This window comes from Meriones unguiculatus, chromosome 3, assembly GCF_030254825.1.
Source record: "Meriones unguiculatus strain TT.TT164.6M chromosome 3, Bangor_MerUng_6.1, whole genome shotgun sequence".
Lineage (NCBI taxonomy): Eukaryota > Metazoa > Chordata > Mammalia > Rodentia > Muridae > Meriones > Meriones unguiculatus.
In genome coordinates this window covers 21,033,966-21,059,064 of record NC_083351.1, presented here as the reverse complement: position 1 = coordinate 21,059,064, position 25,099 = coordinate 21,033,966, and the positions used below count along the sequence as shown (strand labels likewise).

At 43.8% G+C, this 25,099-nt stretch overlaps 1 protein-coding gene across 1 annotated transcript in view; it reads left to right on the top strand.

The window, feature by feature from the left end:
* Nucleotides 1–25,099, top strand: part of Snrnp40 (small nuclear ribonucleoprotein U5 subunit 40) — a 31,222-nt gene extending 6,123 nt beyond the window's left edge. Inside the window, exons 4-10 of the mRNA XM_021636505.2 lie at nt 735–900; nt 7,211–7,333; nt 14,223–14,343; nt 17,186–17,268; nt 18,445–18,506; nt 22,890–22,993; nt 24,626–25,099. Of these exons, the coding sequence (XP_021492180.1) occupies nt 735–900; nt 7,211–7,333; nt 14,223–14,343; nt 17,186–17,268; nt 18,445–18,506; nt 22,890–22,993; nt 24,626–24,675 (709 nt within the window). The 3' untranslated portion in view covers nt 24,676–25,099. The remainder of the gene's footprint in view (nt 1–734; nt 901–7,210; nt 7,334–14,222; nt 14,344–17,185; nt 17,269–18,444; nt 18,507–22,889; nt 22,994–24,625) is intronic.

Here is a 25,099-nt window from a genome sequence, read left to right as displayed (position 1 = left end):
CCCAGATCTTGGATTGTGATTGAATCAGAAGCATCTTGAGTTCAAGACCTGCCTGGGCTACATAGCATGGTCCTGTCTCAAAGAAAAAAGGAGAGAGCATTGTAAGGTCAAGTTTAACTTAGAAACCAGTCCCAGAGGCAGAAAGAACAAAGGATTGGAAATAGTCAGCTCTTCAATCTAGAATTACCACTGTCAGCCTCATCTTGAGCGCAGCAGGAAGTGCTTAAACCCTTTCCTGTGATAGGGCTTTGTATCCATGTGCATCACAAAGAAGGAAAAGATTGATTGATAAAACCACTGTATTGTGTGGCTTGGTCCACCTGAAATGGAAGCTACAAGGTAGTAGGATTGCTAAAGACAGCAGAGGCACTCTGGGCTCATAAGCTAAATGGACAGTGCAGCAGACAGTGATCTGGAAGAACTTGCCATATTTTGGCAAGTGAGAAAGAGATGATCTTTGTGCACCCCCTACCTGCCCTTGGAGATTTATCTTTAATTTGTGCATGTATGTTTTGCCTATTATGTATGTCTGCACATTACATGCATTCAGAACCTGTGGAGGCCAAAAGAGGGCATCTGATCCCCTAGAATTATAGTAACAGCCAGTTTGGGGCCTGTTATATGGGTGCTGGGAATCAAACCCAGGTTCTCTGGAAGAACAGCCAGTGTCTTGACCATTGAGCATCTCTCCAGTCCCTATTGTTCATCTTATTTCTTTTGTATTTTTCTTCTAGCATGCTCTTTTCAGCGTCAACAGATAAAACTGTGGCAGTGTGGGATAGTGAAACAGGAGAGAGGGTTAAGAGGCTGAAGGGACATACTTCCTTTGTGAACTCCTGTTATCCAGCCAGGCGGGGCCCCCAACTTGTCTGCACTGGCAGTGACGATGGTACAGTTAAGGTAGGTATTAAATCTTGTCTGTGTTGTAGTTTCAGGTTGCATCATAAAAGCTCTATCTTGTCATCCATCCAGTATTCCAAAGCACACAAAAAAATTTCCCAGGTAAAATAATATGCTACAGAATTGTATAGACTATATTGCTGTTTGGAATCGGTGGACTGTATGGATTGGTGTATGGCTCAGCTGTGAATTGTGTGTCTCTGAGCTTCACTTTCTTGTTTCCTTTTGGTTTTTGTTTCTTTTCCAGGAAGGGTTTCTCTGTGTAGCCCTGTCTTGGAACTCACTGTGTAGACCAGGCTGGTCTCCTCATGCACTTTCTTAATCTTTAGAGCTCTTAACAGTAATGTAAGTGTTTTACAAGGTTTTTGTAAAATTACAGGTATCTAAAAAGCTTAGCAAATGGTCTCAGTAGCCTGGATGTGAATTTACAGATGATTTAGTTTGCTCACTCTCAAGCTATCTGTGTTAGGATCACCTGAAGAGCCTACTAAACATAGTCAGAGTAGAGCCAGTGTGCTGGCCAACCTTGGCTGTGTAGTGAGACAGTCTCAAAGGACAGCTAATAACAATAAAAATGCCCAGAGTGGTGGTTAAAGTTGGAGGGTGGTCATCCTTGCTGCCTTGCCTAGCTGTCTCAAGAAAAAGAACCTGATAAATAAATAGCAAGAAGGTAAAAACCAAGCAGAGTCTAGGGTGGTCATTAAATGTTTAAAATGTTACTGCACTGAGCTCATCTGGCATGTGCATTCCACAAATGAAGAAAATGGGGCCTAAAAATCAGCGGGGAACCAACAACAATCAAGGTACCTCGAGGGCGTGGTGTTTCACAGGACCAGCTGTGCCGTAAGCGTCATTGCGACACTTTCATGCTTATGTGTCCTGATACCGTGTTCATCCTCCCCCCACACACATACTGTTCCCCCTTCTCTGCATGCCACATCCCTGGCTGCTTGCTTTTTGTTATTTATTTATTTTGTTTTTGTTTGTTTGTTTTTGTTTTTTGAGACAGGGTTTCTCAGTGTAGCCTTGGCTGTCCTGGACTCAACTTTGTAGACCAGGCTGGCCTCAAACTTAGCGATTTGCTCACCTCTGCCTCCCTGAGTGCTGAGATTATATCGTTCTATTGTGTGTATGGAGGTTCTGCCTGCATGTGTGTCTGTGCACCACATGGATGCTGCTCATAAGAGGGCACTGAATCCCCCAAACCAAAGTTACACATACTTATTAGTTACCATGTGGGAACTGGCAACCAAACCTGGGTTCTTTGCAAGAGCAGTAAGTGTTCTTGGCTGCTGAGCCATCTCTCCAGCCCCAATTTATTATTATTATTCTTAAAGATTTCATTTAAGAAGTGGCCAGGTGTGGTGTCTAACTCAGTGGCAGAGTACGTCTCTCCTAGTACATGTGGAGCCTAAGTTCCAGCCACCAGCACCAGCAAAATAAATGAATCAATGGCATGCAAGCAGGGGGTTGGGGAGACAGGCCTGGTGCTGGTGAAGTTTATGTCAGCTTGATACAGCTAAAGTCACTGGAGAGGAGGGAGCCTCAGGTGAGAAACAACCTCCATAAGAACAGGCTGTAGGTAGCCTGTGGAGCATTTTCTTTGTGATTGATGGGAGAGGGTCCAGCCCATTATGGTGGTGCCATCCTGGGTTCTATAAGAAAACAGGCTGAGCAAACCATGGGGAACATGCCACTAAGCAGCACCCTCCACAGCCTCTGCATCAGCTCCTACCTCCAGGATCCTGTCCTCTTTGAGTTCCTGTGCTGGCTGCCTCAGTGATGGACTACATTGTGGAAGTGTAGGGAATACTGCCCTCCTCCCCTCCCCAAACTTGCTTTTGGTCATGGTGTTTCATTGTAGCAACAGAAACCCTAAGACAAGTCTATAATCTCAACTACATAGAAGGCTATAGAAGAGGACTGAAAGTTCAAGGCTAGCCTAGGCTACAAAAGACATTCAGGGCCAAACTGGGCAACTTATTGAGATTCTCAGATGCCAGCAGCTATCAAAAGAGGACACCTGATCTCCTAGAACAGTAGTCACAGATGGCTGTGAGCACCATTTGGTTTGGATTCTGGGAATCAAACTGGGTCCTATGCAAAAACAGCAGGTGCTCTTAACCGCTGAGCCATCTTCAAGCCCTACTTACTCTTCTTATGGAGGACTAGGCGTGTGTATCACGCACATTCAAGTATGCAGACAAAACACTCATACATACAAAATACTACCTTAAAAAGAAGAAAAAAGAAAAAAATTAAAAAGAAAGAAGTTGCCTGGTTAGGTGGAGAGGGAGAGAGAGAGAGAGAGAGAGAGAATGTGCACATAAGTGCAGGTACGTGAGTTGTCCAGTAGATGGTGTCAGATCCTGTGGAGCTGGAGTTAACAGGTGGTTGTGAGCCATCTGATACCAGTGCTGGGAGCTGAACTTGGATCCTCTGGAGGCCTGTAAGAATTCTTTGTCACTGTGCCATCTCTTCAGCCACTCCAACAGGTGTTGCTAAGGGCCTGCTATAGTAAGAGCAATAGGTAAGAGCTTGTTCTTGTTCGAATTGTCTCTTTTCTCTTTCATTTTGCCTTTTCCCTTTTCTTACCATGTTTCTTTGTTGGTCCTTTAACTTTTTATTTTTCTAATAAAAGTAACAATTTATTGCTTGAAGCAGTGTTATTTTAGGTGTATAAATGTTTCTCTGTGTGTACATCTGTGTGTGCCATGACTTATATCCACAGAGATCAGAAGAAAGCATTAGCTTCCCTGGGACTAGAATTACAAGTGGGCCATCATGTGGGTGCTGGGACCCAAATGCAGCTCCTCCATGAGAACAAGTATTCTCAACTGCTGGGCCATCTCCCCAGCCCCTCAAAAGAGTAGGTGTAAAATGGACAACATGTCATTTCACCTAAAGATGATGAATTTTTTTTATTAGTTCTTTATTTTTAGTGGTAATGAGGCAGAAATGTGAGCTGTTTGCTAGTACATGATAAAGATGAGTTACTACCAACTACTACAAATCTTCAGTCTCACAGAGGCAACACCAGACAAATTCAAATGCAAAAAGAGAGGTTTCTGTGGTCTTCAGAAATGCAGGGGCCACAAAGCTCAAGGAAAATCTGAAAGAGACTAAAACGACATGACAAATTCGATACATAATTCCAAAGTGAATCTTAGTGACTTTTTGAAAAGGAGGGGTGGTAATGGGTAAGCTTAAATGGTGTTGAGTCATGGTAAACTAGTTCTTCATGTTGCTGGCATGTTGAGGTTACGTAAGAAACACCCTGTGGGACAGACACTAGGAAGTGTTCTAGGAAATGAGGCATTCAGTCAGCAACTTACTCAATTTATTTCAGGGAAAAAGAGAAAAAAATCTTTTCCAGCTTGTCAGTAGGTTTGTGATTATTTCAAAAATTTTAAATTATTTTAATCAAATTTTAAGTGGCTACCATACCTTTTAGGTCAAAGACAAATTGGTGTTGGGACCCTTACCTATAATCCCAGTACACAGAAGGCTGAGGCAAGAAAATGGTGAGTTTCAGACTAGGCTGGGCTACATAATGAACCCCTGCCTCGAAAAAAAAGGGGAGAGGGAGCAAATAAGGGACAAAGATTATTTTGATCTGTGTAAAGATTATTGGTTGAGGCAAAGCTTGAAGAAAGGTTCATCACATATATAGGAGGCAAATTCTCAAGGCCTTGACTTCCAAACCAAGGAGTCTAGACATGTTCTGGAGAATTGTACAGATAATGTCTATAGGAAAAAGGGGAGCAGCCTCTTCTCAGGTGTCTCTTTCCTATAGATTTTTTTGAGATAATTTTTTTAAATAAATAAAATTACTAAATAAGTAAAATTATTTCCTGGAGATAAAATTTAAAGTCACTACTAAAATCTTTAAAAGCAAGACTGGGGCTGTAACTCAGTGGAGAGCCCTTGCCAGGCATACACAGGGCCCTGGGTTCAATCCCTGGCATTTAAATGAGGCAAATCAAAATTAAAGCCACTTTGATACCAAACATTTTATCAACCCCAAAGACACCCAACCCCTGTTAAAGAAGTTGCTGTTTCTGCTGTATATTGCAGCCCCTGACAACATCTAGCCTGCTTTTGTCTCTACTTGACTACTCTGGGCATTTCCTACAACTAAAATGAGACAAGCTATAGTCTCAGTGTCAGGGGAAGATCTCAAATTTGAGGCCAGCCTGGGCGGCTTTTCTGTACAGTGTGGAGAATGATCTATGATGCTCATAGCTTTGGGTTGAATGGGTAGGTTTTTTAAGTACATAACATGAACAAATAAGAGTTGTAACATAAAAGAACAAATAGTAAGGAGTACGAACAGAAAATAACAAAACATCCTCAGATCAGTTTATGATGGCCAGCAGAAATGTAATCTGCTTGAAAAAGCAAACAGAGGAAAGTTTCAAACCCAAGCTCACACAAACACCCAGCAGAAATCATCTGGGGAAATTGAGGCAATGCCGAAGTTCCTGCTGAGCTTTCCCCCATGGCCGCTTCTGGCTTCCTGTTCTCATTACAGACATTTCTGTGTCATGGGATAATCAGTGGTGAGCCCTTTTGGCATTGGTTAGCTCCTCAGTGTTGTCAAGGGTACAGGGTTAGCTCCCTCTGCTCCCTGCTGCTTCTCGTCTCCCTGCTACAGAGCCAGTTTGACCCAGGACAGGGGTTGGAGGAGAAAACAAAGTACCTCGAGCTCCTGGAGTCTACTTCCCTCAAGCACACCACAGTGTGCCTGTGCAATTTACACTACAGCCGCATGCTGCAACAGTCTCAGTGTTCTTCAGGGCTGTGGTAAAGTGCTTTTTGTGCCATCGTGGGGATCAGTGTTCAAAGCCCTACCACCCAAGTGGAAAAGATAATGAGCCTGGTGGCCTACTGTAATCCCCGCGCACCGGTGGTGGAGACAGGGAATCCACGCAACAAGCTGGCTGGCCAGACTGGCTGAAATGGTTAGAGACCCCCACCTCAGTGTCGGCCTTTGGCTTCTACAAGCATATGCAGAAGTGCTTGTGTATCACACACACACACATGAACATGCATCATGGATGCACAGTACACATATGTGTGCAAAGACAATTTTCACAGCTGAGTGTGGTGCTGCGCTTCCATGATCATGGAGCTTGGGAGGGGGAAGCAGAAAGATAAGGCATCTTGGCTTTTTTTTTTTTTTTCTTATTTATTTTATGTACATTATGTGTGAGGGTGTCAGATCTTGGAGTCGTGAGCTGCCATGTGGGTGCTGGAAATTGAACCCCGGTCCTTTGGAAGAGCAGCCATTGCTCTTAACCACTGAGTCATCTCTCCAGCCCCCATCTTGGCTTTTTTGATTTTGTTTTTTGAGGGAGGGTCCTGCTGTGTACAGAAGCCTCAGCTCAAAACTCTTGTTTCTCCTAAGACTCACAGGTACTGGGATTACAGGTGTGTGTTGACACCGAGTCCCACCGTGTTGCCAGGCTGACCTCCGAGTTCAAATGGTGCTGGTGTGTAGTACGGTATAATACAGTGGTGTGTACTACAAAAAGTGCACTTTTTGTTGTGTCTGGTTGGTTAGTTGATTGGTTTTGAAACAGAAACTTATTGTACAGTACAGACTGGCTTGAAACTGAAAGCCATCTGCCTACCTCAGCCTCCCCAAGGCTGAGATTATAGGCATGCAGCGTTATCACTATGTCCAGCCTGTTTGGTTGGTTAGTTTTGTTTTTCCAACATAGGATTTCTCTGTGTAGCCCTGTCTATCCTGGAACTTGCACAATAGATCAGGCTAGCCTTGAACTCAGCTCTGCCTGCCTCTGTCTCCTGAGTGCTAGGATTAAAGACATGTGCCACCACTACCTGGCCTAGTGTTTTTATTAAAATAGCTATCCTGCTGGGCGTGATAGCCTGGGTTAGCTAAAGCTGCATCAGTTTTTGAAACAGGGTTTCTCTTTGTAGCCCTGGCTGTCCTGGACTCACTTTGTAGACCAGGCTGTCCTTGAACTCAGTGATCCGCCTGCCTCTGCCTCCCAGAGTGCTGGGATTGTAGGCTGCGCCACCAGGGCCAGCTTCCTGTTCATTTTAAAGCTTAGCAGACATGTAACCTTGTAGGCAAGCTTGGCTCGTTAGTGATTTGCTGCTCTAACCTTCTAGTTTGGGTGGGGAAGAGGTAGCTTGATGGACACTGTTCCAGGTGAGGACAGCTGAACCAGAGCGCATTAGCAAGGTCTAGTGCTTCCTGGTCATCTGAAGCTGAGTAGAGGCGTGCGCCGTGCTTGCCCCTGAGAATGCTGTTACTCATGATGCCTGTTTTCTGCTTCAGCTATGGGACATCCGGAAGAAAGCCGCTATCCAGACATTTCAGAACACATACCAGGTGTTAGCTGTGACCTTCAATGACACAAGTGATCAGATTATCTCCGGTGGAATAGACAATGATATCAAGGTATGCTTGTTTATATTATTTTTGCTTTTCACCTACATATATCAGAAGCTAGTCTTTTTAAAATTTTGAGATTGTAGGAAATTAGCACTTAATGTCAACTAAAAGGAAGATAGTGACTTAACTCATTTTCTTTTTGTCCTATTCTAAGTACTTCCTAAATCAGAGGTTGCATATGAATGTACAAAGGCTCATGTCAATGCCACCAAGAGTCAGGTGGTCAGTCTGAAGTGTGAAATCCTTGGGTGGAGGAGAACTGTGAAAAATACAGAGTATGGCCAGGCCGGAAGGCGCACTCAGTCCTTTAATCCCAGGACTCAGGAGACAGAGGCAGGCAGGTATCTATGAGTTCAAATCCAGCGTGGTCTGCAGAGTGAGTTCCAGTTGAGTTGGAGCTACATAGAAAGACTCTGCCTCAAAAAAAATAAAAAAGAATACAGAGTGTGTTCATTCCCAGACTAGACATTTATTTAGACATAATTTATGCATTCTAAATTACACTTATTTCTGTGTGTGGAGGGCAGAAATTTTGTAGTACATTCTCTTGTCACACGGGTCCTAAGGATTAACCTCAAAGTGTCGACTTGTTACCAGTTGCCGTTACCCTCTGAGCAAAAACACCCCCCTAAAGATGTTGAAAATCATGTTTAGCTCTCTGGTCTAATGAGAGAGTAATTAGGGTGTGACTGTCCTCAGCCTTCAGTGTGCTTCTTTTTGGCACTGTGAAAAGGAAGTTTCTAAGCTTGTCCAAGAAGAGACAACTTGGAAGACATTGGAGAAAGGCGTGGAGTGCTCAGCCCTACACTATTACTCAAGCTTTCAAGGAATTGTGGATTCCAACCCCAGTCCCACCATTTTCTAGTTTTGTGATTGCCGTGTGGCCTTCAGCTCCTCTAAGCCCCAGTTTCCTCACTTGGGCAGCAAAGTGTCTGCCTCATGGGGTTGTGAGGTTCTGCACAGTCCCCAATAGCAAGTGTCAGCTGACAGGCAGGCAGGTCTGGAGCTACGAGTGCTGTCTGCCTCTCCATCTCCTTCGTGAGGAGCTCAGGGACTCTTCCATCGGCTTTATTGTGACCATGATAATAGTTAGGTAATATTCTTGGAAGCCATTACTTCCCTATCCCCCTCTCTCGCTTTTCCTGGGTGATCATTTTAAAGATGAAATGTCCTTACTTTTGTCTTACAGTGGTCCTTTAAATGGTGAAAGGGCTTCATCCTTTTCTTTTTCATGCCATCAGCCTCCTGATTTTCTTCTTTCACATGCACACACACACACACACACACACACACACCTTACGTAGTTGTTGATCTGAGTCAAGCTTTCTGTGTAGCTAAGGAGGATCTTCCCTGCCCCTCCTGTTAGAGACTTAACCGTTTTGAAATGCTGAGAAGATACAGATGGCTGGAGATAGAGTTCAGAGGGTGTAGAATGCTTTCATGGCATGCACAAAGCTTTGATCTTGATCTCTAGCCTCAAGTAAAATTGGGGTGGTGGGACATGCCTGAAATCCTAGCATTTGGGAGGTGGATGCAAGGTCAGAGGCCATCTTTCAGCCATCTTCTTGCTGTCAACCTGTGGATTGTCCCTTTACAACCATACTTAATGAAGAAGGTTGATGGTGATGCTGCTGCTGCTGCTGATGATGATGATGATGGTAACATTGTCTCCAGTACATGAGGAGTAGAGAGACAAAACCCAGAATTTGGATCCACAGTCATACTCAAATTTATAAAAAGCCTCCTGAAGAGTTTTCTATACTATTTTAATTTCTTCTTTCCCTTTCATTCTTCAGTCCCTTGTACCCTGATTATTTCTGATAGCGTGTCCTCTGCAGCTGTGGTTCTGTAGCTGCAGGGTCACCTGGGATGGTTAATATTGTTACCTTGACAGGAAGATCTAGAGTCGCCTGTGAGGGAGTGTCTTAATTCATGCGATTGAGGCATTAAGATCACTCTAACTTCAGGGGTTCCATTCCTTGTCTTGAACTGAAAAAAAAAAAAAAAAAAAACAAAAAAAAAAAACAGAAGCTAGCTCAACACCCGAATTCATTGTTCTCTGCTTCCTAACTGCAGACAGTGTGACCACTGCCTCATGTTCCTCATACTGTAACTTCCTCACCAGGACTGTACCCTCAAACCATGAGCCAAACATTAGCCCTTCTGTAAATTGCAGATTTGTACTGTTTTTATCAAGCAACAGGAAAGTAGCTAAGACATCACCTGTCACCACTCCAGAGGCAGTGGAACCTGGGAGAATGGAGCTAGTAAATGAGGTGGACTAAAATCTCACACAGTAGCCAACTTTATTCAGAGCCCCAGAAGGTCACATCGGTAAAGTTCTCATGAGTTCAGTCTGTATACAATCACAAGGACAAGCTTCATGTGACAAAAATTTATTTTGAATGACTCATATAAAGGATAGTTTAAACTGTTAATTGAATAATGCAGCAAGCAATACTGAGTAATCTGAAGTAAACTCACTCCTATCCGCTATACCTAGGCGTAGCACAAAAATGCATTCCAAGAACAGTTCTGTGTTTTAAAGAAAATGAGGTCACAAGACTCTTGTTTTCTTGGAGTGTTATCACACACACTCAGAACGCTCCTCGCAATGCCCAATACTGGACTGCGTTCTGACAGCCACCCTGTCATTTCTTTGTTGCTAAATTCTGAAGCCTTTTTTAAAAAGCCCTTTTCCTTTTCTTAGTATAATCCTCTACACCACAGACTTGACCTATCTTCCCCAAGTTGTGTGACAATAGCCTTGGCTCTCTGGTAGGTTATTCCTCCATCACAGGCTTCTGTGATCTACTTCCTCTAAGTTTATGATCCCTCACCTGGCGCCTCACCTTCCCTTCCTCAGTTCTGAGGATAAGACTCAGGGTTCTATGCATGCTGGGCAAGTGCTGTACTGTATGCATTCCTCATTCCTTATTTAATGGGCACTTGTTCGTTATCCATAGAGGTGGGTTTGTAGACAGTTTCTTTTGAGAGTATTCTGTACTTTGACTGCCACCGCCCCCATGGCCTCCTTCTTCCCCCATCCCTGTATGGATTCTTTCGATGCCATTGCCCCGCAGTGGGTTTCCTAGATGCTCCTCTTGCTGAGTACACTTTACCCAAACAAACCTCATCCAGGCCTGTGGGCGTACCCCGCCCAGTTCTTCAGCCTCATCACTTTAACAGTACAGTGCTTTCCAGAGCAAAGTGGGACCTAGTGACATCAGAATTACTGGATACTGCTTAGGCACATAAAAATAAGCTAATGTCACAAAACATGCCTTGTGCCCTTTAAAATACTAGAGAGCCACTGAGATGGCTCGGCAGGTAAAAGCCTCTGCCACCAAGCCTGACAACCCAAGTTCAGTCCCTAAACCCATGCCGTGAAAGGAGAGAACTGACTCCTGTAGTTGTCCTCTTACCTCTGCATAGGCGCACCACTTCCACGTGCGCCAACTCTAAATAAATAAATAGATGTGAACAAAATGAAGACACTGCTTTGGTATGTACTTATAGAAATGTTGGTGCTCGCATAGATTTCCTATGACCATCAAAATGAGGCTAGGTATGGTAGTTCGTGTCTATAATCTGTATGATCCTAGCATAGGAAGGCTGGGGCAGGCGAATCACAAGCTTGAGAACAGCCCGGGCAACATAATAAGACCTTATTTTGAAAACAAAACAAACAAAAAAAGCCTGATAAATAAATAGCCAGAGTTGGTCTGGAAAGATAGCACAGCAATTAAGAGCAGTGGCTATTGTTCCAGAAGTCCTGGGTTCAGTTCCCAGCACCCACATGGCAGTTCTCAACTGTCTGTAACTCCAGTTCCAGGTGATCTGACATTCTCACACAGACATACATGTAGGCAAAACACCAGTGCACATAAAATGAAACTAAATAAATATAAATAATCAGAGTATAGGACATTATCCCCCAAATGGTTTACAGTTTTGCTCTTTGTGCCAATGTGTCAACCATTGCTGCTTTATAGTTCCTTTTGTAGAATAAATGAAGTACATGAGTGTGTAGCTTTAGGGGGGTTGCTTCTTTTTAGTGAAGCTACAAGAATTTGATTCTCGTGTCTGTACCACAGGGACAGACAGGCAGAAGAGCAATCTTGTGTTGATGACGTCTTCTTACTACAAACAGCATGGATGCTTACTTCTGGCCTTCTGTAAACTGGGTGCAATATAGTCCTGAGGTTACCTGGTCCTTGGGTTTGAGTTTTCAGAAGACAGTGTGTCACACCTGCTCTTCGGGCGGGTTGCCTGCAGAGAATAAGTCCTAGCCAATGAATGTTGAGATATGCCAGTTTTGCTCTAAAATTTGAACTTATCTCAAACATGAGGATCACATAAATAGGAGTCCCATAAATAGTGCAGTTAAATTTGGCTCTGTATTCTGAAATATCCTTCCTATGGTTTTGGAAAGTGTCCTGATTCTCATAGCCGTGCAGTCTTCATCATTCTTAAGCTAAGTCTTTTGGTTTTGGGTTCACTTGCACTGAGACAGATCTGGCACTCTGGCTGGCCTTGAACTCACAGACAGTTCTCTGCCTCTGCTACCTGGTGCTGAGATTAAAGCTGTGCACCACCACACCCAGCTGGTTTTATTTATCTGGGAGGCAGGTTCTCAGACCTGCATTCTCCCGTCTTCACCTTCTGAATGCTGGCATTGTGCACATGTATTTAAACATTCAAAGTGAGTTTTTTAAAACTGTGTGAGTGTGTGTGTGTGTGTGTGTGTGTGTGTGAGAGAGAGAGAGAGTGAGAGAGAGAGAGAGAGTGTGTGTATGAGTACACATACATCCTTTAGGAGGCAGAAGAGGGCATCTGATTCCTTGTTGCAGAGTTAACTTGTAGCTGCTAGCCACCCAGTGTGTCCTGGAAAATGACCAAAGATGCTCTTCACTGGATAGTCTGGAGCAGCAAGAGCTCTTGACTGCTGAGCCGTCCTCCAGCCCCAGTATTCAAATTTTTACATCAGTGCATGCATTACCTAACTCCTTTCCGAAGAAAAGAAAGTGCCTTGCTCTAGGAGATGTCAGACACTTTATTCATTTAGAAAAATTACATGGCAGTATTGAATGGAGTCTTTTATAATACCAATGACCTTCACAAAATTGCAAATCTTTTCCCTTGTGACATCCAGGCTATTTCTGTTGGTGTTAATGTTACATATTTGCTTAATCGCCTATTATGTAAATATTTTTATATTTTGGCTTTAGAGTTATTTTTAGGAACTGCTTGGTAATATTTAGAGCCTGCTATGTACCAGGCATATGCAAAGCGTTCTTATTTGTAATCTTTTAGAATGGAAGAGCCCTTCCCTAGTGGACCTGAAGCCCTAGATTCAATCTCCAACACCACAAAAAATATAAAAGACAGACGAAGAAGGCGTGTAGGTATTTTTGAGGCTAGAAATGTAATTCAGTGGTCGCACACAAAGCCGTGGGCTTGAACCTTGGCGATGAACAAACAGTAAAGGACAGAGCACCTGCATGTTCTTGTGTCTGTCTTCCAGAAGCAGCTCAAAAGGGTTCTTTGCATAGATATGCTTTTCATACTCTTTTTTTTCCCTAAATGTATATATGTACATATAAGTATGTATGTATTGCTTCTATACACATGTATGTGACATAAGATAAAAAGTCTTACACAGTGTTTTTCATTTCGTGTTTACTTTCTATAATTTGGGGCTTTGTTTTCAGTTTGTTTTGTGTTGAGTCACTCACACTGTGTGTCCCTGGTTGGCCTAGAGCTTGCAGCAGTCCTGCCTCTGTCTCCTAAGTGACGCTCCTAAAGACGGCACTGTGCCTACTTTTGTGTTCTTTTTTGAAAGCCCTGGCCTCAAATGCACTATATAGCTAAGAGTGTATTTGAACTCCTGATCCCCCTGCCTCTCCCCGGAAATGCTAGAAATCAGAGATAGACTTGGCTGTTTTTGTTGTGGTTGTTGTAGTTGTTGTTGTTTTTGGAGATGGTTTCATAGCCAAGTAATCTACAACTCTGTGTTCTTCAAACTGGCCTCAACCTCAAAATCCTTGTTTATCTGGCTCCTGTGTGCTGGAATTAGACATAGAATTAGACACATACCACTAAGCCTGGCATCTGGTTTTATGTAGTTTCTTTTCTCATTTTTCAGATTTTTAAATTTTGTTGTTTCTTTCTTTTTTGTTTCTCGAGACAGGATTTCTCTGACTGTCCTGGAACTCAGAGATCCACCTGCCTTTGCCTCCCAAGGGCTGGGATCAAAGGCATGTGCCACCACTGGCCTACTAGAATTTTAAATTTTATTTGATATATATATGAGTGTTTTGCCTACACGTACGTGTGTGTGAGTGTGCATGTGTGTGTGTGTGTGTGTACCACATGTGTACGAGGTGCTGGAAGTGGTGAGAAGAGTGCACTTGATCCCCCTGGAACAAGAGTTAACAGCTAGTCGTGAACCACCATGTGACGTGGGTGCTGGAAACCAAACCCAGATCCTGTGTGAGAGCAGCAGGCACTCTTAACCTCCGAGCCGTCTCTCCAGACTCTGTTTGTTGTTGTGTTTTTAAGGCAAGCTCTGTCTATGTAGGTTAGCCCTGTTTGCCCTGGAACTGGCTATTATAGACAAGACTGGCCTTGAACTCACAGGGGTCTGTCTCTGCCTCCCAAATACTGGGACTAAGCTACCATGTTCCAGCTTCCCTGCTATTTTTCCCTTTCTTTTCCTATTCTTCTCTTCCCTTTTCCCCCCTCCCTTCCCTTCTCTTTTCTGGAACAGTGTCTATGTAGCCTTCAGTCACTGTGTAGAGCAGGCTGTCTTCTGCCCCCTACGTGTCTGCCACCGCACCCAGCCTGTCTGTGCAATTTTTTGATTTGAAAAAGTAGTTGTCTGTTTTTACAGGTTTGGGACCTGCGCCAAAACAAGTTAACCTACACCATGAGAGGCCATGCCGATTCCGTAACTGGCTTGAGTTTAAGTTCTGAAGGATCTTACCTCTTGTCCAATGCAATGGACAATACAGGTAACCTAAGAGAACAGAGCTGTTCTGTGACTGGTGTCTGCTGATGTAAAGGGGGGCGGGGCATTTGGTGTTAATGATGTGTCTTAGGGGAAATGGTGATGTGGCTCAGCTAGTTAAGCTACCTGTCATCAGGTTGACTACTTAAGCTTGATCCCGGGACTCACATGATAAAAGGAGAGAATCAACTCCCACAAATTGCCCTCTGACGTTCATACACATTCCATGGCACATGTGCGTCCTCGCTCATTTGTACTTTCTTTGCCTCACCCATGCACACACTAAATCAATAAATCTTTTAAAAATATGTTATCCCGGGTCTGGGGAGATAGCAGTGGTAGAGTGCTTGCCTTGGGCTCTCTCCAGCCACACAAAAGGAGGGAAATGTGCATCAGAATAAGGGAAGATCCAAGGAAAAGGATGCCTTCAGATTCTGCCCGCCCACTGGGAGGCTGTTGGGATGGTGATCAGGACTCCAGTCCTAAGTCTCGTGTGGAGTCTGAGCAGTTCTACACAGTGTTTCTCTGGGATGCAGGCATTCCTACATAGGCATAGTCGTGTGCTCTGGTACACTGTGGATCCAAACAGGAAACAAGAAACTGGCTGATGAGCTGAATGAGACAGATGCTCATCTGCATCCATTTGAGGCCTTTTTTAAATGTACTCTCTTCTGGCAGTTGTGTCCCTCCCAGTAGCACTGATAGGAGACAGTCCTCAGGAAAACATCTCAGCTTTCTGGATTTACCAGCACATTCTCTTAACCTTTCTCTTTGCTTGTTTTTGAGTTACAGAGTAGGTAGGTGGGTTTATTGTAGAAAAGCAGACAGTGGTGAGTTTGGAATGCCCTTGGTGGGAACTAAAACACAACTTGCTGACATTTTGTAACAAAATTGGTGCTTGGCATGTAACAGATGCTCAATAAATATTTGTTGGATAAATTTGCATCTTTACTTCTTGATTGTATACTCATATCGGTAGCAGACTTTCATGTAGCTGACCTTGCTGTATAATGGCTCGAAGTGCTCTTTACAGTGGATGATTATATGTATGTCCTAATCGCAGTGGATTTACCATAGACCAGTCTAGCATTCTGAAAGTAAGGAACACGAAGTTTCCCTAAATAGCTTTTAAAATATTAAGAATTGTTTGTTGTGATTATCCTTGAAATTGGATTTTTTTTAATTGGATTGTTTTTAAGTTAACCTCAACTGCAGTCAAGGTTGTCCTGAGCTACATAAGACTGTATAAAAAAAAAAAAATTGCTGATGTTTTGTTGTTTTTCTTCCTTTTTCAGAGCAGGAAGCCAAGACACAGTCTCACTTGACCTGGCATTACACATATATCTATATAAGATACAAAATTCGATTCAGAGTTCTTGTTTTCTGAGACAAGAATGTATGATAGAGCATTCACCTGGTGTATGTGAGGCCCTGGATTAAGTCCTCAGCAACTGGGGGTAGGGGATAGTGTTCATGTGTCCTGGAGATGGGGACGGTATGAGGTGTCCTAACTCTCATTATGCTGTAGTTGACCCTGTTCAAGTTTAGACTGTCAGTGTGCCCATCAAGTAAAAGGAAAGGTTAAGTTGGGTTTTCAGAGGTGTCATCACAGCAGTCAGTGACGTTCAGATTGTCACATGAAGGCTGGGGAGATGACTCAGTCAAAAACCTGCCTCTGTTCAAACATGAGGACCTCAGTTCAGTTCCCAGTACCTGTGTAAAACCCAAACATCTGTAACCCCAGCACTGGACTGTAGGGGACCCCTGGAGGCCACTGGCCAGCCAGTGCAGCAAATCGATGAGTTCTAGGCTCAGTGAAGCATGTTTCAAAAAATAAAGTAGAAGCTGAGAATAGTGCTTCATGCTTTAAACCCAGCACTTGGGAAGCAGAGTCAGGGCGATATCTATGAGGTAAAGGCTAGCCTGGCTGATCAATGGGTCTCAGTCTTCCTAATGTTACACCCTTTAGTACAGTTCCTCATGCTGTGGTAAGCCCCAACCATAAAATTATTTTTGTTGCTACTTCATAACTGCAGTTGTATTACTGTTGTGAATTATAATGTAAATAGTTTTGGAGATAGTTTGTCAAGAGGGTCAAGACCCACAGGTTGCAAACCTCTGACACAGAGTTCCAGGCCAGGGAGGGCTACAAAATGAAGGGGGTGGGGAGAGAGAAAGAGCGCAATTGAGAAAGAGGACAGCCTCTGGTATCTACACACATGAATACAGACTCAAGCATGCACTCACATTTTATACCCAAAATTCTTTTTATTTACTGTATATCACTGTTTGCCTACATATGTGTATGTGCACCGTGAATGTGCCTGGTGTCCTCAGAGGTCAGAAGTGGACATTGGAACTAAAGTTACAGGTTGGTTGTGAGCTATCTACCACATGGGTGCTAGGAACTGGACCCAGGTCCTCTGCAAGAGTAACAAGTGCTCTTAACCACTTAGCCATCTCTCTAGCCCCCAGAATATTTCTTTTAATTAAAAAAAAAATGGTTGTTACATTGAGCCTTTGTTGGATATGACTCTAAATTGGAGGAGAAATCATTTGGAAAATGTTTTTTGATTTTGGATGACATGCATGAGCACTGATAGAGAGATCTAACCATTCTGTGCAAACCCACAACTGGTTTTCATCTCTCCTTCCTACTTCCTTAGCTTTCCTCCTCTGTGTCCTTGGCTTAATGAAAAGGATGGTCATAGTGGCCAGTTTTAGTGTAGATGAAAGAGCCTTCGAAATTAGCATTGTGACCTCCTCACCCAGGGCACAATATTTGTTACTGACATGGAAGCTGCTGTTCCTACTTGTTGCTTGACTGGTTTGAATTTACTTTGTAGTTCGTGTCTGGGATGTGCGGCCATTTGCTCCCAAAGAGAGATGTGTAAAGATATTTCAAGGAAATGTGCACAACTTTGAAAAGGTGAGTGGTTTTACTTTGCATTTGATCTGAAGAAACATTTAAAGTGATGCTAAGGATGGAGAGTTGTTGACCACTAAGAATGAGTGGAGCCTGGTAACCTTTCTTCATCACCGCGACCTCGATCCCATCTCAGCCTCCATGTGCTCAACTACAGGAGGATGCCCCGTGCCTGGCCCACAGCTCTTCTAGCTGGAAAGAAAACTAGCACAGCACGTTGGAGATGGCAGCCACACAGAGAGCCAGCCCTGGGGCCGCCCTCGTTCATACAGTACCTAACGGCATTCCTGGCCTTTGTATTCCTTGGGAATCTCAGCCCTGTCAGTCGCTGTCTGCGGCCCGGGTTCCCATTCTGCTACCCACATACCAGCTGTTAGAGCCCTGAGTTCACATCCGTTCCTCTTGTGTTGCGCTGGCCCACGTTCAGAGCTTTCTGACCTTGGGGATCCAGATCAGCTCCTTTTCTGTTGTAGAGTTTGCTGAGAGAGGTCAGTGGTTTCCTCTTGTGTGCTCACGGAGGTTGCTTTACCTTATAAATAAATCTTTTTTCTGTTAGGTTTGCTTGGGTTTTTTTTTCCCTCTTCAGGATAAACAGCAAAGAAGAATAAAACCATAAAAAACAAGATGAGATTTTTAAGTATTTTAATGAGGATCAAGATAAGTGGCGCTAAGGGAGCCTCATTTAAAGGCAGAACACATTTTTGTTGCCAGGTCTGTTCTTAATAACTGTAGGTTAAGCATTTCTGCATGCGTCTAGCTTTTATGTAGTATAAAATTACAAAGCAGGCTGGAGAGATGCCTCAGCAGTTAGGAGCACTGGCTGCTCTTACGGAGGACCAGGGTTTGATTCCTGGCAACCACGGGCAGCTCTCAGTCTATAACTCCAGTCCTAGGGGATGTGATGCCCTCAGTTGCTTTCCTCAGTCACCAGGCGCACATGTTGTGCCCAAGCATATTTGCAGATAAAACTCCTAAAATAATATACTTAGAATAAGATGAACAAATATTTAAAGAAAGACAAATACATTACAGAGCATGCTGTGTTGAGCAGGAATATAATAGCTGATGATCATTCTGGGAGATAAGCAAAACCTAGCAGGAAATGTAAAGTCAGCTGACTGCTGGCTCGGCAATAGGAGTTTGGCGCATTAACTGTCCAGGGATTCCTGTTCATTACAGAACCTCCTGAGATGTTCTTGGTCACCTGACGGAAGCAAGATAGCAGCTGGCTCAGCGGACAGGTAAGGGTTCCTGGGTGTAAGGTGGAGAATGACATGGCTATGCAAGTCACACGTTTAATGCATGAGCGTGATGACACCAGAGGTACCCATGTGACTAGGGGGCTCTCAGATAAAGCCATGTGAAGATAAAGGCTTAAAACCATGTTGGACAAACAGAGTTTTCTGTCTCTGCTTGTTTTTAGACCTAGAGAGTCAACAGTGTCTTTGTGTCTGTTAAAGACTCATAGTCTTTCTAGTCTCTCAGTCTTCTGCCATGTTTCACTTCATTCGAGACACTTGAGGCTTTCCTCTCCAGCCATCCTAGTCCTGCATTCTCCCCTCCGGGTTCTTTCTCCTACCTCCCCTCTCTGCTCTCCAGACTGTATCTTCCCAGTGGCCACTCTGCTCTATTTGTGGACTTTACCTAGCTCACTTGCTCACTCACGCTCTCCTTTGTCTCTTTAACATAACACATTGCTCTTCACTTCATAGATCTTTTATTAGGAATTTCCCCCTCCTACATGTAGACAAACATTGGGACATCCCTGTGACTTTCTCTCAGCAGTCGGGTTGTCTGGAACTTCTCAGTAAAACCAGGGTACTGCTAGTTGGTACTTGAATCATGAGCGTTTGCTAACTATTTCAAGAATGAATTCCTAGGTCAGAGATAACAGTTCCACCCTGGTGTCTACCCAACATTTGGTAAGATGTTTCAGAACCAGATCTGGGCTGTGGGAAGTGCCAACATTGCTGAGTGAGTGAACTGGGTATCTTCCCTCTCTGCCGAGTCATAGACCAAGTCTTTCTTAACTGTGAACTTAGATCGGTTGTGAATGAGATCAGAGGGGAGAGAATTCACCTATCAGAGACTGTCAGTGTTGGTGACTGTGGTGGTCTGTGCTTGAGGGAGAATGAGATGGAGTGGGGATTTTGGGTGTCCAGGACAGAGGAGGCTCATAAGAGGCCTGTAAGTGGGGTTCTTCTTTAGCTCAGAGCTTTTAGCACTCTTCAGGGTTCCCTGTGGGGACATGCTTGGAAATTTTTTTGGTTTTGTTGTTTTTTTTTTTTTTCAAGACAAAGTCTTATGTGGTTCTGGCTGTCCTGAAACTTGCTCTGTTGACCAGGCCGGCCTAGAACTCAGAGAGATCCACCAGCTTCTGCCTCCTGCCACTCTGAGTACTGGGATTAAAGGAATGTACTTATGCTATGCTTGAAATTTTTCTTTGGTTTTTCAAGGCAAGGTTTTTTTCTCTGTGTAGCCTTGGTTCTCCTAGACTCTCTTTGTAGACCAGGCTGACCTCAAACTCACAGAGGTCCTTCTGCCTGCCTCTGCCTTCCTGAGTGCTGGGATCAAGGGCATGCCACGCTGGCTGTTATGCTTGAAAATTTTTAAGAACTTTTTTTTTCTCCAAGTTCAGTGCCAAGAAAGCTAGACAAGTATTCACGGTGTTTGGGGGCAAATGGATACTTATCGGAAATGAGCCTCTGTGCTTTAGAAAGCTACCGTGAAGAACCTAAGAGCTATTCCATTATTAAGAAACTAAAAAAAAAAAAAAAGCCACCCCATCCCCTAGCAGAAGGCAAAAAGACATCTCATTGCTGGTAGTGTTCTTGTATCAGCCAGGGACAGAGCAGATGGCAGTCCTTTGTTCGTCCTAGCTTGATTCCCAACTTGGTGGCCAAAGCTGTTTCATATGTAGGGCACATAAAAACAAAACAAAAAAAAAGAACACACCTTAATAAATAGACCAGTGAGGCAGGCATGGTGCCTGCCTGTGCCCCACACTCAGAAGACTGAAACAAGGGACAGAGGTTGAGGCCAGCCTGGAGTGTGTAGTAAGACTTTTTGTTTCGGTTTTTTGAAACACAGTTTCTCTGTGCAATAGACCTGGCTGTCCTGGACTTGCCTTGTAGACCAGGCTGTTCTCCAGCTCACATCCATCTGTGTGGCTCTGCCTCCCTTAGTGCTGGGATTACAGGCTTGCACCACCATGCCCAGACCAAGACTGTTTTTGTTTTTTTAAGATTTATTATTTATGCAGTATTCTGTCTGCATGAATGCCTACAGGCCAGAAGAGGGCACCAGATCTCATTATAGATGGTTATGAGCCACCATGTGGTTGCTGGGAATTGAACTTAGGACCTTTGGAAGAAGAGCCAGTTCACTGGATTGAATAGCCAGTGCTCTTAACCTCTGAGCCATCTCTCCAGCCCCAAGACTTTTAAGACAAAAAAAAAAAAAACAAACAAACACATACACACAAAAGAATTTGCATTCTCACAGAGTAGAAAACATACTAAGTATTTTTATGCCATTTTCAGTAGAGATAGTATGTCTTTCCTATATAATTATATATTTTTAAAATTGTTTTAGATTTATTTATCTACTTTGATTTTTAAAAATTTTATCTAGCCAGACAGTGAAAGCACACATCTTTAATCCCAACACTCACGAGGCAGAGGCAAGCAGATTTCTGAGTTTGAGGCCGGCCTGGTCTACAAATCAAGTTCCAGGCCAGCCAGGGCTACACAGAGAAACTGTCCCCAAAAACAAAAACATCCTTTTTTTTTTTTTTTTTTTAACCCTTTATGGATGTCTGGACTTCATGAATGGCTGTGCACCACGCACCACTAGCATGTTTAGTGCCTGTGGAAGCCAGAAGAGAATGTTGAATTCCTTGACTCCTGAAATTACAGATGGTTTTGAGATATCATGTAGGTGCTATGAATCAAACCCTGGTCCTCTAGAAGAGCAGCCAGTGTCCTTAATCACTGAGCCAACTCACCAACCCCTAATTGTATCTTTTTAAAGTTATATTTGCATAAGCTTTCTTTCTGAGAAGAACAGTTTTTTCCCCAACATGCGCATGTTCTGATTTTTTGGTTTCTTTGTGTTTTTTGAGACAGGGTTTCACCATGTAGTCTTGGCTGTCCTCAAACTTGCTGTGCAGACCAAGCTGGCTTTGAACTCAGAGAGAGATGCCTGCCTCTGCCTCCAAATGCTAGAATTAAAGGCCTGGGCCAGCATGCCCAGCGCACATTTTCTGATTTAAAGAGCCCTCTCACCCCTCTTCCTCCATACCACTCCTTACATGTGTATGCAGGGCTTGGTCAGAAGGAAAGCCTGTCTCCTCTGCTGGGTTTGGCCAGATTCCACAGGCCACCCTGACAGTTAGCCTAAAGTCAGCAAGCAGCTCTCTTATGTAAGTAGCCTGGTTTCTACCAAATGGTGACATGCCCAAGTGTGGAGAGGACAAGGAACCCCTCTAAATTTAGCATGTAATTGGCAGCCATGAAGAGTGAGGCCTTGAAGTAAACCCTTGGAGATCTGGGTTTCTTCTGGCTCCTGTGTGCTTAAGAGATAATATCCAACTCAGAAAACCACTTTCCAGCTGAGCCTGCGTCTGGCAGATTTCCCCTTTCTGCTCACAGATCACTTTCTCACATGCACTCTAACCCTCCACAGCCCTGTTAAAGACACTGGCCTGGCAGGGCCAAGAGGATTCAGGTCAACCTGCTGGCTTCATAGGGTTCCGGCTTTCTAGTACATATACTCATAATAACTCATAATATACTCATTAATTCTTTGTGCCAGACACTCTGCATATATTCTCACTTTTCTCAAAAAGCTATAAAATCTTTTTTCTTTATTTGTATAACAAAAGAAAGCAGCAGTTTGCCGATTGCTTAGCCAGTATCACCGCTCTGAGCTTGCCCCAGCTGTGCTGACGCCAGTGCTGGCAATCTTCCACTCTGCCTTTGGTGATGATGGTTTCTGCATGTCAGAAAGGGGCAGCCCAGGGACCATGAATACCAGCTAAGAGGTAGAGATAGCTGGGGTTCTGCCTCTTGTCTAGAATAGTTGAGTTTAGGGAATAGGGTCTCACGTAGCCCAGGGTGGCCTCAAATTCACTGTGTAGCCAAGGACAGCTTTGAATTTTTTGTCTTCCAGCCTGCTCCTTCCAAGTGCTAGGTTTATAGGCATGTGCCAATTACTCAGCTACTCCAGAACTTTTATGCAAGTACTCAAGAGCCTAGACTGTGAGAGCATAAGTATATAATTTTTTAAAAACCCTTGTTGATTTGCTTAAAGGGTAGAGGGATTTAGAACATCTTACAATGTGTCCTAGGCTGGTCTCAAACCCATAGTCCTCTTGGCCTCCCCCTTCCCAGTGATGGGATTGCAGGTATGATCTCTCTCTAATTTTAGAATTTTGTAAATTCTGTTCATAATCAATTTTGTTGGTTTTAAGCCACCAGATATTCTCTATTTCTCTTGGTATAGACCTGGTTTCTAAACCCCAGAGCATAGCTCAGGAAGCAAACACTTCATTTCACTTCAAGGCCCAAGTACCCTGACGCTCTTCCAAGGGATCTTCAGTTGTTTGTTGTGACACCTTGCAGGTTTGTGTATGTGTGGGACACCACGAGCAGAAGGATCCTGTATAAGCTGCCTGGTCATGCCGGCTCCATCAATGAAGTGGCTTTCCACCCTGACGAGCCCATCAGTAAGTCCACATCTGCCTGATTGCTCCAGATGGGAAAGTGACCTCTCACCGGGGCCTTGGGCAGGGCTCAGTTATGTGAATCAACGCTAGCACTTGGGTTTTGAGGGGGTTTTGGTGTGGGTTTTTTGGGGGATGTGGGGAGCCAATGACCGTAAGAGAAGACAGTTGTCAGCATAAAGGGGACACCAGTGCTGTAGCAGCCTAGATGTTGCTGTTTATGTGAACACTCAGATGAGGCTGGACATTTTGTTTTTGTTTTCTTTGTTTTGTTTTTTGGCTTTTCAAGACAGGGTTTCTCTGTGTAGCTCTGGCTGTCCTAAAATTGACTCGGTAAACCATGCTGGCCTCAAACTCAGAGATCTGCCTCCTGAATGCTGGGATTAAAGGCATGTGTCACCACTGCCCTGCGAAACTTAAAAAAGTCTTTTTGTCCTCCTGAGGCCTTACTATGTAGCCTTGGTTTATTATCTCATGCTGGCCTCACACTTGAGGTAATCCTCCTACCTCAGCGTCCCAAGTACTAGGCTCTTCAGATGTCAGCCAGCACTTAAACCACAGGAAGGGACCTCAGAGAGTCAGTATGAGGCAGTGTTGCAGTTTATTGTGGAAAAGTTTGCTCTAGATTTAAGTGGGGCTTTAAGAATAAGCCTAGGGGGCCTGGAGGGATGGCTCAGTGGTTAAGAGTCCTGAGTTCAATTCCCAGCAACCACATGGTGGCTCACAACCATCTATAGTGAGATCTGGCACCCTCTTCTGGTGTTCAAGTATACATGCAGGCAGAACACTGTATACATAATAAATAAGTCTTTTTAAAAATTAATAAGTATTAATTATTAAGTATTATTTATTATATATACAGTGTTCTACCTGCATGTGTGCCTGCACGCCAGAAGAGGGCGCCAGATCTCATTATAGATGGTTGTGAGCCACCATGTGGTTGCTGGGAATTGAACTCAGCACCTTTTGGAAGAACAGCCAGGGTTCTTAACCTCTGAGCAATCTCTCCAGCCCAAATAAATCTTTTTTTTTTTTAATTGATTAAAAAAAAAGAAAAAGAATAAGCCTAGAGTGGACACATGCTTCTCAGGAGGGTTGTTGCCGTCTTCAGGTCAGTCTTGGACTTACTGCCCCAGATGGTGAGGGTACATCAGTTCCTCACCTCACGGAAGGCTGGCTAAACTGCTAGTCACTCCTCAGTTCAGGTTTTCTCCACGCCTTAGCCTCTTGCCCTAGCAAGGACTGGAGACAAGAATGGCTTATGAATATTTAGATTAAAATTGTAATAAATGTGATTAGCCAGCTAAGCCAAGTAATAGGCCTTAAGTTTAAAGAAAAAAAACCTGCTAACCTTTTTCAGAGCTTTCTGTAAGAAGCAGGCGCACATTGACCGGATGGGCTGAGCACTTGTAATCCTAGCTCTGGAGCCTGTTCATGTTTGCCATGCACAGCCATCCTCACAGTTTAAAGGGAACTTGGATTGAAAAGCCAGACTGCAATTTCCTGTGTGTAGTGTTTAGGAGGAGAATTCAAGGCAAATCCAATTGCTCTTCTTTGTCACAACTGTCAAAGGGCTCTTGAGCCCCAAGTATCCCCAAGCCTTCATTGTCTTATGTCTTGTTCTTTTTCCCTCAGTCCTGTCAGCATCCAGTGACAAGAGGCTGTATATGGGTGAGATTCAGTGAAGACGTGGAATGGAAGCCTCCCAGGAAGTGTGACCTGAGGCTCAGGCTACATAATTAGCCAGAGTCAGATGCTGTCCAGGCTGACCTGCCTTCAGCCAGCATCAGCCAGCAGCTGGAGGAAATGGCCATATTCCAGCAACCACTTGTACCCCTTTTACCAGAACAACCGTGGCCTCTGCTACCACCTGCCAGATTTCAGGGATTGCTTCTTCTCTTTAAAAAGTAAGATTTCTTCAGAGGGACAAACATTGGTTTGAGGTTTCCTGTTTTTTTAATCTAGGCTGGAGACAGGGAATGTCAATTGAAATTTGTTAGTTGGATTTGTTTTCTGTTTATTTTAAATTGAGTAACTGGCTTGTATATTTTTCTTTCTGTGTTTGAGTCATTTTGTATTAAAAATCCAATAGATACCTTTTTACAAGAA